The following is a 15,360-nucleotide window of genomic DNA, read 5'->3' on the forward strand; positions in this document are numbered from 1 at the left end:
GACATCACATTTCACAAGACCACCCAGATTTGCACAAAAACACAGCTCTTGATTTGTACATTTCCAACTCAACCATTTCTCTTTCTGCAGGATCTGCACATAAAAAGCTGAAAAAATGCCACTTTAGCACAGTTCTCTGTACAGAAAAGTGCTGACCTTAAGGGGGAAGCATGGTCTGGAATTAAAATAAATTAGAGCACTGTGGGCTGGTGGCACCCCATTGGCGCTTGAAGAATGCAAACTGATTATTTGCTTGCCTGTAGAATTTGAAATATATTTATGAATTTAGCTGGTTTTAATGTTGTCATAACAGTGCCAGCGTGTGATGAAGCTCAATGTCAAGCACTGTGACCTGCTCCTTGAGCTGATGCTTGTTGGTGGCATTGATTGACACTGTGGTGACTTGGTTTCTGCAGAGCAGGGGGTTGAAGTTGTCAAGATGGTGGTGGATGGTGATGATCTCTGCCTGAAGCTGAGTTGCTTGTGCCGCCACTGCAGCTGTGGCAGCTGTGGTGGTGTGATGGAGTGTGTCCATTTGCTTGAGGCACTGATTGAAGCTGAGTGATGCTGGTAGAGTGATGGACAGAGGAGAGGATGTTGACAAAGGTGGTTGGTGCTGTTTGTGGAAATGCACTAGCATGTTGCTGCATGTTGAGTAGTCCCTCCTGCATCCTGTAGCAGTGCAGAGGAAGTGAAGTGGAGGGGTTGATGGGGGCTGTGATGGCGTAGATGAAGATGATGAAGATGATTGTGAGGGTGAAGAGTTGGGTAGGAGCAGAGGAAAAGGGAGAGTAGTGCTGTCTGCTTTGTCAGTCTCCTTCTCCTTACCTTTTGCTTGTTTTGATGGTGGTGCTTGGTCACTTGGGCACTGACGTTTTGTGCCTCTCTGCTCAGTTGGTTCAATGTCCTGCATTGTGTGAGAGGCAAGTGAGCAGATGAAGAATAAGTGTGATGGGTGAGGTACCATTGCACCATGGCCATTTACATGATCACAAACTCACTGTAGCAAACCAGCCCAGTTGAGTTTGCTCATGGGTAGCTTGTATTTCCTCATGTATACCTTCAAATGCTGGATCATCACTGTAGACAAACATAGAACACATGTGAGCAACAGAAGAAACCCACAAACGCACAGAGCAAATCAATGGTGTGAGGGTATTTACATACACTCACCAACTTGGTGGGCTTTCACTTTGTGCTTGACCCAATTGGCTGACACAGGCTTGTACATGATCTTCTTTGTGTTTAAGATTTGGTGGCGTGCTGAGACACATATGGCTTAGTGAGGGTGAAGTACATCACTGATGAATGAGAACAAGGAGGTTGCACCTGTTTCAGCAACAGCAGAGTGCTTGAGCTGCTTCTGGTGTGCACATGCATAACAGGAGTTCTTGAGGTTGTCACACTTCTCACACTGCCACAATACACACCCAGCAAGCTTTGAGAAAGTCTGAGACCTTGAAGCCCAAGTGTTCAAAGACTTGAAGAAGAACGTTCCTCCCTGCAGATGTGCCAGAAAGGAGAGGGATCAGTATGGAGCTGCAGTGTGAGAGGAGCACACAAACCTTCATTCCGCTCAAGCAGTCCAAGGTCAAGGAGTGGTCCATACATCACTGTCCAGTTTTGCTCCTTGTCAACATGCTTATGGACAGTGCCATTAAAGCCGTGGAGGTACTGTTTGTGGTCCTTAAGGTAACCCTTGATGAAGGTCTTGAGTGCCTTGATGGCCTCAGGGTGCTCCAGATGGTTGAGGTCTGGGGTTGACTTGGCTGGCCAATCTTTCTGGTGGCAACAAAGACCATGATCCTGATCAGTGACATGTGGCACAAAGCTGTGCATGTGGCTGCAGAAGCCATTGGCATTCCTTGTGTGCATCTTGACGCCTGCAAGAAGATGGATATACACATTGTTAGTGATGGTCAGTGGTAGGTATATGTGAAAGGAGGGCATGTGAACTGATCAGAAAATGGGACTTGATTTTCTTCTTGATGGTAGCAAGGCTTGGGTGTTGCTCAACCAGGGGTTTGAAGCTCTTTTCCAGCCCTTTTGTGTAATGATTGGGGTCTTGATGGCTTACAACATCATCACCAAAGATCTGCTTGACAAGAGAATGTACAGCTGCATCCCCATCAGCAGTGACAGAGGCCATGTTCACACCACTCTCCTGTGGGCACACAGGCGAAAAAGGTGAGACATGCACATGATCATCAAGAGAGGGAAGGAAACTACCTTGATGATGGTGAGAGCCTGTTCTGTACCATCACCTTCAGCTGTGCTAGATGTGCCAGTGTAGGTGCGCAGCTCATGTTGAGGAGCCCCTGATGCAGTGTCCTTGAGGATGTGGTGTCATGAAACAATCCCCCCTTCACAGTTGCCTGCCAAAGAACACTGGAATGGTGGGCAAAACAGACACAAGCATAGGCCACATCCACTCAGTAGTGGTGGGGGGCTTGTACCAGCATTGGCATTGCAGACAATGGTTGTGATCTCATTGGCACAATGATTGCATGATGAGTAACATGTGTCTATGGACAAGTTGCTGCTGTCTGGACTGTGCTGCATTTTGTGCATCTCTTGACTGCATGAGGCATCCATGAGGATGGACAATGCAGGAGCTACCTGTGATTGGCACAGGATGGATGGTCAATGTGGGCCTCATCAAAGATTATTGTGTTAAGATTAAAAAACAAAATGAGAAAGGGGCATATGTGATCATGCATCATTATGGTGTAGCAGCCCTTGCTGATGGGCTGGACGCCACCAGCCAGTGTGAACAGCAACTTGAGCACCTCAAAACCCAAGCCATGAATGGCCCACACAACAACAAATCAAGAGGCCACATCACAATGATGCATGTTGGAGTTGAGTGGGGACACACTGCTGAACTTGAGTGAGAATTTGCAGTGTTCCTTTTGTGAGCAGTGTATTGTTGGAGGAGAGCAACTTCAGCATCTCTTCGCCTGACGCAGTGCTGCCCATCATCTCTTCCACTTCTTTGCCTTGGCCTTCTTCTTCTCCTCTTGCTCTCTCAGTTGCCTCTCCTCTTCTTCCTGGATTGCTTTTTGTTGTTGGTTCTGTTCCTCCTGTCTATGGCACTCTTCCTCCTCCACCACCCTCTTCTCTGCCGCTCTCCAGACCCTCCTCCTCTCGTTGTATCTTATTTGGATTGCCTTCTTCTTTACTCTCAACTCCTCTGGATCAACAAAGGACCACTTGGTCAGCCATGCCTCCTCCTCCTCCACCAGCATTGTTGGTCTTCCTGGCATCTTAGTACGCCAAACCCCTGCCTCGAAAAAATTGATCCTCAAAAATTTTGGAGCACACAAATACAAATATGTGGAATACCTCATAAATCAGGGCGTAAATGAGAGCATTCTTCAAGCGCTGATGGGGTGCCACTGGCCCACAGTGCTCTAATTTATTTTAATTCCAGACCATACTTCCCCCTTAAAAAAAAGTCACTGACCCTTTTTCATGAACACTTGGTTCCAAGGACACAGAACCAAGGGAACTTGATGTGCTTGTGTTCACCTTTGAACATCTTGAAGAAGTGAGTGAGACTCAACAGCTTTGCATGGGTGAAGTGCTGGGCATTCAAGGCATCTGAGTATTTCCAGTATAAGTGATCCTTGGTCATGATCATTGGCATGTAGATGGAGGTCAAGTTGGGAGCATGACAGCTGTACTGGAGTAAGGGTGAAGGTGAGCAAAACTGGTGTGTACACATACACAATAAAATTTGGTGATTTATGGTAGTTGTGAGGATGATTAATGAGGATATTCTATCATGTACATGTACACAATAGATAAGGGGAGTAATACCATGTTGGTGTACATGGTTATCCATGCGCTGGCCCAAGCTGTAGTGTCAGTGGAGGTCCTTCCAGTTTGAAGAGTATCCATGATGGAGAAGTTGGCCATTTTGTTCTTGGAGATTCTGAAAGCAAGCATGAATGCCTGCAAACACACTAACAATGTAGTGAGGAAGCTATCTCCAATGAGCTGTAGTGTGGACAATACCTGATGATGTAAATGGTAGAGTTGACAGTGGAGTGGTTGGTTCTCCATCAATGTCCATGCACTTTTATGTCTGCAAAAAAGCTCATTGGTGGAGTGTAGTACCCAGTCCACAAGTGGCATTCAGTCCATGGTAACAACCTGCCACAATGCAGCCAAGCTTGCCAAGTGGATGGTCAAGCAACCAGAGTGGAAGAAGTGGAAGGAGAGTGACCTCAAGAAGAAGAACCTTGGTGATCTTCAAAACATGTGCACAATACATCAATAGTGCAGTTGGTTTAATGAAAGTAATGTGATTTAATCAATTATATAAGTAATCTATTGTGTACACATACACAATAGAACAACTGATATATTCTCATCATTGAAGATTGTTCTTGACTCTCAGCAGACCATACCTGAGACTCAAGAGCAAGAAGCTGAAAACAATAGCATCACCAGCTCCATTATGGAGATGTCACAAGATTTGCTTGGAGCACTAGAGGTAAGAGTGTTTGATTTCAAATGAAATGTAGTCCTTAATAAATCTCACCAATCCTGTACTTTCTTCAGGTTGATGTGACAGCCCAAACAAGACCTGCCAGGGAGGAGCATGTAACCCTGCCAACCACCATGGCCAATGATGAGGAGCTGTTGCAGCTCCTGTAGGAGGTCAGCTTTTCATGCAGAGTTCTCTCTACATCAATAAATGAGATGGGCATTCTGACAATGGAGCATCTTGTTCAAGAGCTGCCTCCCTCTCAGTGCATCCTCAAAGATGGCATGCCTGAATACAGCATCATCAACAGCAATCATCATGTTCAGACTGCAAGGTGGCTTTTCCCTGGGAAGTCTTTCAAGTCAACATTGTCCAGTGTGACATCTCCATTAATGCATCTACTCACCACTGGGATCAGCACAGGCTAACACAGATGATGGGTTACACCAATCCAAATCAACATGGTATTATATTGGTGAAACAGTGGGGTCCAACACAATGGTACATACCATTGTGTTTGTGTATGTGATAACATATGGCTCTTCATTACCCCTTACAGGCCTCTACACCATCTTCATCAGTCAATAAACAAGTCCTATACCTTCAATCCCAAGTTGCTGCTGGTCCAGGACATCACCAAAATACCAAGCTCATGGGCATGGCCACATTGCTGACAGACTAGGATGCTGTCAAGGCCTATGTCCAGATGATAGAGCATTGTAATCAGTTCTGGAAGGAGCCCTGTGTTGAACTCAAGCAGCACAACAAGACAGCCCTGTGAACTGTGTGATTGTTTGGATTCTGGTTCCTGTACATGTGCAATTCACCCAAGTACAGAAATTGCGTGCCTGAGCTACCTAGATAAGAACGTTTTGGGTACCTAAATGAATAAAGACATGTTAGCAGGCATGTTGTGCCAAGTAGTTGGGACGGGCAGCAAGAAGGTTTTGTGGTTGAGGCGTTTTTATTAGGTGAACAGTGATCACACAGCAGCACCCTCAGTGTCAAAGAGGTGCTCAGTGGTACCATTCTGTAGCTCATCAGTTCTTGCTGCAAAGTCCACTACATACCTATGTTTGTGGTCTTCATGAGCCCTCACCCAAGTGTGTGACATTTGTGCCCACTTGGTCAGGCAGACGTGGAATTGATGGTTGGAAGGGTTGTGGTGGCTGATCCTAATGTTGCTGTCAAACCTGAGAGCCTTGGAGTTGTGGGCATCAATGGTGTTGGTGACATGCTGGTTGATGGTGGTTTGCATGAGGAGGTGGGCAACTTTCACCCCCTGCTGCTGCCCAAGCCGCCATGCACAGCACATGGCCTGGTGGTCAGTTGCTGGATTCCAGCTCAACTTGATGAAGATGAGCTCAGTCACCTGCTGTAGGTTGATGCCCATGGTGCACATGTTGGTGGAGAGGAGGAGCATGCCAGGCAGGGTCAAGCTGAGGAACTGTGTGAGTTGCTTGGCATGCTTCTCAGTGGGGATGTGGCCTGATACCTCAAGGATATTGAGGTTACACAGGTGTTGCTTGTGAAGTTGGTGCCTGAGGATGGCGAAGGTGTGCAGGTGCTGCCCAAACACTGCCAGCTTCCTCCCCTCATTGAAGGTGCATTGCACCCACCTGTGGGCAAGTGATGCACAGGTAACAGAGGGCGCATTGAGCTTTATCTCAGTGGGTTTGCAGTAGGCAGCTGAGGAACATGTACCTGGCAATGTAGCTGGTCTTGGCAGAGTGTGGAAGGTCACCCCAGGTATCAGGCATTGATGGGACTGCAGGCACCTTGTGGTGGATGGCAAGGTGTGGAGGTGGACAGTTGATGCTGTTGAGCACTTCCTTGTGCTTTTCCATGTCACCAGGAGTGGCACTGGAATAGTTGGAGAAGAGTTGCTTGGGTGCCCACTTGCTCCAGTTGGCCTCCATCCACTGGCACATGGTAGGCAGGTTGCAGAAGTCCATGAGCTGCCTCTTGTCAATGGCACCAATCTGGTACAACCACAGGGGGATGGTGAACCAGCAGTGCTGAGCAACCACCTTGGTGCTCTGCAAAGAGCTTGTGCTCTGTTTCTTGGTGAGACTGCTGCGCAGAGCAGCCTGCAGATCCTTGGGGAGGCAGGAGGTGCAGTAGTACTTGCCACTCTCACCCTTTTGACCCCACCCAAAGGGGAACATCACTGCCTTGCAGGTGCAGCAGTTCAGGCTGGCTTTGAGGAGGCACAATCCCAGACACTGATGTTCATCTTTGTTGAGCTTGAGCAAGGCCTTGCCCATGATGCTGGTCCACATGTCCCACCTGAGCCCACAAGGTGGCCTCCAGTGGTTGAATGTTCTCCTGGAATTAGGCAAGGATGAGATGTGTGCATCAGCATTGGTGCTGGGCACCTTCCTCATGAGCTAGCTCAGGCGTGAGAGGTCAAGGGGCAGAGAAGGTACCCAGTGAAGGAGAGCAAAGTAGGAGGCATCATCTTGACACTTTCATGCTGCACTGAGCTGGTGAAGAGTGTGAATGAGGGTGTGAATCATCTCAGGTACACTGCAGTGCGCAAGTAGGGCCATGTCATGCATTGTGTCCTGCAATGGCGTGGAAATACATGCATGATGAGCAGCCCAAAGGAGTAGCCATCAACCAGGATGGCTTTTGAGTTGTACCTGGACTGACATCTCAGGCACCAAGCACAAGAGGCACCATGGCAGCTGCAGCAAGTGTCATCCTGCCAACATGCTGGTTCCCATGGGCACCATCTCCTTGATAGAGCTAAGGTCCAACATCAGCAGTGGCCAGTCCACCACATCAACTGCACCTCATGCATAGGCTAATTAGGAGCCACAGCAGAGGTTGCCTCACACATGTCTCAAGGCAGAAGTCACAGTGTTTGAGGGAGGCCTTGCCTCTTCACACCACCCACAAGAACTTGTGCCTCAAGATGACAACTCTCATGATGAAGCACTTGCAAGAGGTGCTTGAAGCTGAGAGGAAGGTTGCTTACTTCCTGAACATGGCAGCACACCAGCAATACAACCAGTCCAAGTGCCATGCTCTCTCTACTGCTCACACCAAGGGTCAAATCTGTGGTACCACAAACCTGCCCTGTTTCTCAACCACCAAAGCTGCAATTGTGGCAAGTGCAGCAACAATGAGCCCTGTCCCCCTGCTGATGTGTTTCTGTGTCCTGGTGCTTCCTGAGCTGGCAGGAGATGCTGCATGCCATGTGTGAGCTGCAGACTTAGGTAGACAATGACTGGCGGATGGGTACCCTACAGCGCCTTGCCTCAAGAGCTCTTATTTTGGTGGGTTTGTGCCCCTAATATGGCTTCTTCTCCTGGTGTAGGTACAACATTAATGACGCTGCCCATCTCTCCAACACTCCACCATCACTGTGAGGAGCAGGGCAACCAGGAATTCATGGTACACCTTGTCATTGCATTCCTTGTGTGTGCATGGTGGCCCTGACCTCTCACACCCTTGCTGTAGAGTGAAGTGCTCTCATCACACCTCGAGCCTGTACCTCAGCTGCAGCCCCTTCCTTCCATTGCACCACAAGGAGAGGGCTGGAGCAACACCATCATCAGCAAGGCCCTGCTCCTGCGCATTGTGCACAAGGCATATGCCAGGGACCATTGCCTTAGGTGTCACAGACCACTCTCCATGGAGCTCAATGAAGTGGGAGCAGTCACCACCAGCACCATACAAGCTGCCACCTGTGTTCAATGGTTGCTAGACTGTCAGGTACCCCCCAACTACATACCAGCCAAACCTGATGATCAGAACATGAAACACTCACAATGTACCTGTTACACAACAACATGAAGCTGTGTCAGGTGATTTGACATCAATGAGTCACATTGTTTGGGCTGCCCTTATGACCAAGTGTGGTCAGCACCAGACAACACATCTGCTCAACATGCTTGATATGCCAGGCATCCCACAAAGCTGAAGGTTCATGGTGGCCAGCCTCTGCTGCACACCACCTGCCACCTACAGTCATGGACACAACCTAACGCCACACACAACATCACCACACACAACACACAACACACAACACATGACACACAACACATGACACACACACAACACACAACACACAGAGCTACTTGGGCAGGTCGCACAGGCTTTGTCCAACAACGTCCTACATAACAATCACAGCATCTGTGGCCTGAACAGCTGCAAAGAGATACATATGTCCACTCATACCTGCTCTGAGCTCTTTCCTCATGCATGTATCATGTGTGTAGCTCCAAAAGATGTCATGCTGCTGTGCCATGCAGCACATGGTTTCCTTTGCTTTGTGTACAAGTGCAATGGCAATGATTGTGACTTACACCAATGGTTGTCTTCTCTCTCACACAGGGTTTGGTGTTCTGGATGGTGGCTGGGCAGAAACGAGACAGTCAGGCAGTTGTGTACTCATCATGAAAGACCTCATCACTGGCAAGGTATGATGACTGTTCAGCACCCCACATTTGATGGTTGTAAAGCAGCCCACTAAGCTCTCTCTTACCTTGCTTGCTCAGCTGCTTGACATAGAGACTGTCATTTGTGGACAGGACTACACTGGTGCCTTGACCAACATGGAATACACTGCTGCCTTTGAGATGGGCTGCAGATTGGCTGTGGGTGGGTGGACAGTGACATCCATCATCACTGACCATGATGGAAAGATTCACTGTGCCTTTTGCAGTGCTGGTACCTGGCTGCATACTCAAACCCTGAGCAACCAATGAACCACTGATGTAACACACCATTCAGGGCATGTTTCTGTGGCAGTGACTTACTGCGCTGGGCACCTGATGAAGAACTTTGCTAAAAGAGTGAAAGCCCTTGATGCCAACATCAAGGTACCAAAGGGAACGCCAAAGCTGGCCAGTATGTGCCTGTTCCTTCATGGTGGCACAAGTGCCCCAATGCACCTGACAGTGAGCATTGTGCACACACATCCACAGGATTTGCAGATCACTGGAAGCAGAGGTTGGTCACAATCATGGACACATGCAGCACAAAGGATGATATTCAGTGCACAGTGAATGTTGCCATGTCCCACTACCAAGGGGACCACTCATTCTGTCCACCACATGAAACTACCTCATACATCCCACCCTGCCACCACAAACATGCCATGCACAATTCTTCATTCACTCATCAACTCACACATGTTCCACAATGCAGCAAAACCAGACCCATCAAGAACAAGGACCAGGTTGAAGCCATGAAGTTGGTGGACTACCACAACTTCTACCTGCCCAGCATTACAACCAACATGTCCAAGGCTAGCCATTTGTATGCCAACCAACCAACCTACTGCCCACTGCTGATCTACCTCCACAAAATGACCTACAATCTTGCACCTTCAAGGGTTTGTCTAAATGGACAGGCAGCAAGATTATCAAGTACAGTGGAGAGGCCTTCAGGTTGCAGACCTGCCTCAGCATTCTTGAGGAAGCTTGCCCTTCATTTTGCCTACATCTCCTCACCCTTCTCAACCAAACCTACTCCTCCTCTCTTTCTTTGCAACACCACTCCTGGGATGTGACCCAGGACAACGCCAGGGAGTGGTGACAAGATCCTGCCATCAAGAAGAAGTGGATTGAGAAGAAGTGGGGCACCTCCAAGACCAACTCACTTACCAGCCTGAATCACAGAAGCGCCCAAGGAAGAGGGCACAAGCTGACAAGGCAGCACCACTACTCTATGACCACGTCCTCACCACATGCCAGTGTCCTGCCCATGAATGTGATGACCCTTTCGCCTTTGTATCTGATGAAGATGAGGTCTCCACCTCATCCTCCTCTGGTTCTGCTGATGAATAAATGTCTTGCTCTTCTTACCCCCATCCCTTGTGTTTTGCACACAGTCCATCCTACCTACCTTGATAACATGCCTTCAATAGTAAATTGTATTTCTTAGGTACCCAAAATGTTCTTATCTACGTAGCTCAGGCACCCAATTTCTGTGTCCCTACCTTAGGTATGGAAAACTCACCTTAATCAGTGCTTGGGTATGTACTGCATCACACATCATTGTGGTGCCAGCTGTGATTGCACCACCACCACCAGTGACAGAAAGATCAGGGCTCAGCAAGCCTGGTACCAGAAAGGGATTTTTAAAATTGTTTTTAAATGCATTTTAGGTACCCATTACAGCCATATTTGGTGCACCTACCTTAGGTATGGAAAACTCACCTTAACGAACTGTTGGGCGGCACGCGAGCTGCTCGCAACATTGCCATTACCAAAAAAGAGGAGAAAGTGATTCTAGAAATCTTTGGGTGTACACGATCAGCGAGTGACCACGGGTGTCTCAAATATGGATTTCGTCTTGGTCTGCATCTTGTTCTTGTGTTCTGGCGTGCCCATGGTGTGCTCCCATGTCACCCGCTTCACGCCGTTCTTGGGATCCGCGAGCGCCTTCTTGACCGGGCCCCAGTTGAATTGCACCGCCGACAGCAATCCGAACACGGGATCCAGATTGCGCATCAACCAGTCTTTCACGGCCGGTGTGGACGGGTATCCGTTGCCGTAGTTGCGATTGATGGTAATGTAGCACTCCTTGAACGGCAGATTCTTGGTGATGCCATCGCGCAGCGTCTTGGCCACGATGCTGGCCACGCTCACGATCGGGTAGTTGACGTCGGCCTTGCTCTCCACGACGATGGTGCAGATGCCGGGAAAGAGGCGCTGGAGGGTCGCTCGGTAGGTCGCACAGTTGCCCAAAGCGTCGACGTAGAGCTCGGCGAGATTGATGCCGGTGGCCAGGACGTCCCGATTGAGACCCGTGGCGGCATCGTAGGACACCTCGTTGAGGTTGCGGTTCTCGGTGTGGCTGTAGTTGGCGTTGGAGATCTCTTCGGCGCTGACGATGCGCGACCGGAATCCGACATCGGGATCTTCGAGCAGCGCCGCAAAGAGTCGATCACGTTCGGCGGGCTTGACATCCTTGGAGTCCCGATACCCGCGCTTGCGGTAGGCCTCCTGTTTGTCGACCGGGCAGTACGCGCAGGCATAGATCATGGGGCTGATGGTGGGTCCACGACCGCATGCCCATGGCGTAGGCCACTCGCTTGGCGCACTTTCACCTCTCTGTTCCATGGTGGGTGTTTGACACACAAAGAACAAAAAGCACGACTTAAATATTCCAGCATTTCGCCACGATGCCCTACAGGTACGACCCGTTTGCGCAGAGGAATCCCATAGAAGCGATTTTTTTGGTACCACCAAATGTGCGACTTTTTGTTTGCCGTTTCTCATCGGTTTGATCCAGGATTTCGCCGAGCGATACAAGCAAACAGTCGGCATCGCGTCGGCCAGTGGCCATCGCGGCCACATTCGGCTGCATGATCCTCTTCTTCGCGGCCATCGCTGTCGTCGGCACGGTGACCTGCTTGTTCGTCTCCGTTGTGCTACCATTTGCCTTCATGGCCTGCTTGTTCACAGACGGTGCGCTCAGGCCAATAAAAAAAACCCGAGGAGGCGACCGTGACAAGTTGTTTTGCACAGTGCTCTGCTGATTCCGTCGGACGTACCTAGAATTCTAATGCTCGGTCCATACCCAGAATTTTGGCGCATCCCTTTCATCGGCTCTCAAGTAGCGGCGACAACGACCTGTCGCCGCTACTTCCCCATTGCCCGTACACCGCATAAAAAGCTCGACTCAGCTCTCTGGCATAAACATTCAACAACCACGAATTATGCGGATCGCTGTTACTGCTGCCACTGGAAACACCGGCGTAGCGCTTGTGCAGGCGCTGTCCCAGGCTGGCCACCAAGTCGCAGCCATCACCAGAGACCCACTCGGCAAGGCCGCCCAAGAACTAGCGGCGCTCCCTGGCGTGGAAGCCTTGACACTAGAGGACGCCTTCAACAAGCCCGTTGACAGGTACATGATGGTGGCAGAGGGTCAAGCGTAGCCGTGCAGCTAACACATGTGATCCCTATTTCAGAGTATATCTGGCGAGCGCAGTTACTCGAGACATGTTTGTCGTGGAGACGGACATCATCAATGCTGCGCGCAAGGCCGGCGCCAAGTACATCGTGAAGCTGGCCACGACCGACTCCGCAATGCACGTCCACAGCGACATCTTCTACGCCCGCTCACATCTGGCGGTGGAGCACTTCCTCGAACAAGGCGACATTCCGTTCACGAGCCTCCGGCCGAACCTCTTCCACAATAACGTGGTTGGCCTTGACTTGGCCTCGGTGGCAAAAACGCACCAGTTCAGGACCATGGCTCATGGCGCCTCGGTGGCTTCAATCGACCCCGCTGACGTGGGGAGGGCTGCGGCCGCACTCTTGTCCTTGGACGACCCTTCGCCCCACTACGGCCAGAAGTACACGCTGACCGGACCTGAGAATATCAACGATCAAAGGTTAGCTGTCACCCAGGTGCCTGCCGTTTATCTGTTTCTTTGGCTCAATGTATACTTTCTCTTGCAGCGTTGGTGAAGTGCTTCGGGAGGTGCTGCAAACAGACGTCAAGTTCGCAGGCGGCGTCAGGGACGACGAGTTCCCGGCCCTTTTTCTGGCGGCCCTCGCCAACCTGAAACAGGGCAAAGGCGATCTGGCACACACAGCCACCTCTCCGGAAATTCTGGCTCTCGCCCCACCCAGAAGCACTTTCAAAGACTATGTCACCCATTACTTTGCTAAGCGCGTGTAAGCTTTGATCACTGGCCAGAATTACAAACCATTAACAGTATTCTTGGACACATAAAGCTGCTAGCGGCACAGTTGCGGTTGCGTGACCGAATCGAGCTGGAGGTTGGGTTGTGAATAAATGCGCTCACTATCGTTTATCCATGCCTGAGGCCGAAAGCGGTTGCGCAGACCGACCAAGCCTAAATGCCCTCCCATACATTCTCGCCGCCGGGCTTTTCGTGCACGAGCTCCTTGGTGGTGTCGGGCTCCGTGTAGGGTTCGAATTCTTTGGCGCGCAGGTTCTTCAGTTTGGTCGCATTCCAATCGCAGTTGGCGTGGCCCGACGCTTTCTGAGGTTGGCTTCATAATGTCAATCGACCAGAGCTTGCCTTCCGGATTGCATCTGTGCGCGTGCAGGGGCGAAGATGGAACCATCAGAACAGTGCAGTTCCAGGGTCTTGGTGAGAGATATGTTGGATGGGAGTTCAGATTCAGTGTTCATGGCTGGTGTGAATGGAGAACGAAAAAGTGGATTGTGTTTGTTTATTTATGAGGATCAAGATCTTTCCACATGGTGTCTGTCATTTTAGGTGGTTTGTCCACGCTATGTTGAGGTGCTTGAAGGCCAACTGTTCTGATGGTGTGAGCTTGAGATGGTCATTAGGACAACAATCATTAGGACATCTCAACAATCACCCTGGATTCAGGGTGTCCTTTGTTGTGTTCATTGCAGAGGAACCAGCAAGGGTCCTTGATGTAGTACATATGCTCAGGCATTTCATTGCCCAACAGTTTGAGTTGGGCTTGTGTTTCATGCTGCATGCCCTCCAACATGTGTGAGACCACATTTTTGGCATCCTTGTGTGTCATTGTGAGCTCCAGTCATGTGCTTTTGAGTTGCCAGATCTCTTTCTTCAGCTGCACAAGGTTGTTTGTGGTATGGGCATATTTCTGAAGCCTTGCCTTCTTCTTGATTATGTGCACACTGAGCTGGTTGATGTGGGCACTCATACAGTCCAACATGGTGGCCACAAAGAAGAAGAATGAACACTGCACTCTTTATTGGTCCAGGAAATGGTGGTGGTGCATCAACTCACCTCATCCAGTACCACAACTTCTTCTCAACCTTCGCCCTGCTCCTCCATCTCAACCTCCACAGCATCAGCTCCTAGCACCCCTGCGCAGGTATTCAACCATGCCCTTTTTTTGTTGTGTACATGTATGTGATGAAATATATCACTATCAACAGCAGTCCCAGCCCTCCACAACCCCACACTCAGAACCATTGCACAAGAGAAAGCAAGATCATGAGGATACTGACACCCACACCCACAGACACAGCACTGCCCACTGACAAACAAAATCACTTTTCAAAATGACTGGACCTCTCTTTTCAAATGTCTGTTGCTGCATTGCCTAAATGAGGAATTATGTCTACACAAAGGACTTCTTGACAAGACAACTCTGGGGGTATAAATTAGGCAGTGTCTCTGTTTTTTCTTTTTTTTGTTGTTCCCCCCAATGTACACCATGTCAACTGTGCAACCTTGTCCAATGAGTTGTTGTTGTCTGGCTGCCCAGCTTGAAAAGCTTAACAGGAGCAAGGAGGAGAGGAGTGAGGAGGAGAGGAGTGAGGAGATGATTCCAAACATCCACACCATGTGTGGATTGGTGCATCCATTGATGGTGGAGAGTGGCAGGGGCCAGATCATCAAGTATGTCTTTCTGTGCATGTATCTCTGCATCATCCAGTATTCCTTAGAGCAGGGGAGGTGATAAGTGGATTCTTCTGCAGGGAGTGGTAGTTTGGCAGTGACCTGAAGTTGGCTCTGTAGAAGGGTAGTGTGAGTGCTGAAATGTAAACACAAAATTTATATGCTCCCAAGGCGACCACACTGTCAAAATATCTAAAACCTTCACTGGTCTGGAGAACTCACATGGCATCATTGAGTACATCCTTCTTGGGCTCAAAGTCTACAACAACATAGCACCTGCCAAAAGTATGCATCTCTTCTCTTGCCTTGCCAGCATTATGCCCACATCACTCATACCCCACTTCCCCAGAACGGTTCTGTGCCCTCATCACTTCCCATTGGAGTGACTGAAGGGCACAGATGGACGCCTTCCAGGCTGCAGAGGCAGCAGCAATTGAAGCCACCTCCTCAAGGCAAAGGAACTGGCACAGATCTGGAATGCATCTGCCTTGCCAAGTGCATCACACCTGATGGCCATACCATCAAC

The 15,360-nt window shown here is 49.6% G+C and overlaps 4 protein-coding genes across 4 annotated transcripts; 2 read left to right on the forward strand and 2 right to left on the reverse strand.

The window, feature by feature from the left end:
• Positions 1-5,477: 5,477 nt before the first annotated feature.
• Positions 5,478-6,777, reverse strand: ACA1_181160 (helicase conserved Cterminal domain containing protein; the record flags this gene model as incomplete). Its single annotated transcript, XM_004332828.1, has 2 exons — positions 5,478-6,114; positions 6,200-6,777. 2 exons carry the CDS (start codon positions 6,775-6,777, stop codon positions 5,478-5,480), a joined length of 1,215 nt encoding a protein of 404 aa, XP_004332876.1.
• Positions 6,778-10,764: 3,987 nt separating this feature from the next.
• Positions 10,765-11,496, reverse strand: ACA1_181170 (ribonuclease HII, putative; the record flags this gene model as incomplete). The annotated part of the gene is made up of 1 exon (XM_004332829.1): positions 10,765-11,496. The coding sequence occupies one exon, from the start codon at positions 11,494-11,496 to the stop codon at positions 10,765-10,767; it is 732 nt and encodes a 243-aa protein (XP_004332877.1).
• A 323-nt stretch (positions 11,497-11,819) lies between these two features.
• Positions 11,820-11,940, forward strand: ACA1_181180 (uncharacterized protein; the record flags this gene model as incomplete). Its single annotated transcript, XM_004332830.1, is given in 2 exon segments — positions 11,820-11,922; positions 11,933-11,940. 2 exon segments carry the CDS (start codon positions 11,820-11,822, stop codon positions 11,938-11,940), a joined length of 111 nt encoding a protein of 36 aa, XP_004332878.1.
• Positions 11,941-12,456: 516 nt separating this feature from the next.
• On the forward strand, positions 12,457-13,141 carry ACA1_181190 (uncharacterized protein; the record flags this gene model as incomplete). Its single annotated transcript, XM_004332831.1, has 2 exons — positions 12,457-12,851; positions 12,919-13,141. 2 exons carry the CDS (start codon positions 12,457-12,459, stop codon positions 13,139-13,141), a joined length of 618 nt encoding a protein of 205 aa, XP_004332879.1.
• Between the last annotated feature and the right edge of the window lie 2,219 nt (positions 13,142-15,360).

This window comes from Acanthamoeba castellanii (assembly GCF_000313135.1).
Source record: "Acanthamoeba castellanii str. Neff unplaced genomic scaffold scf7180000084744, whole genome shotgun sequence".
NCBI lineage: Eukaryota > Discosea > Longamoebia > Acanthamoebidae > Acanthamoeba > Acanthamoeba castellanii.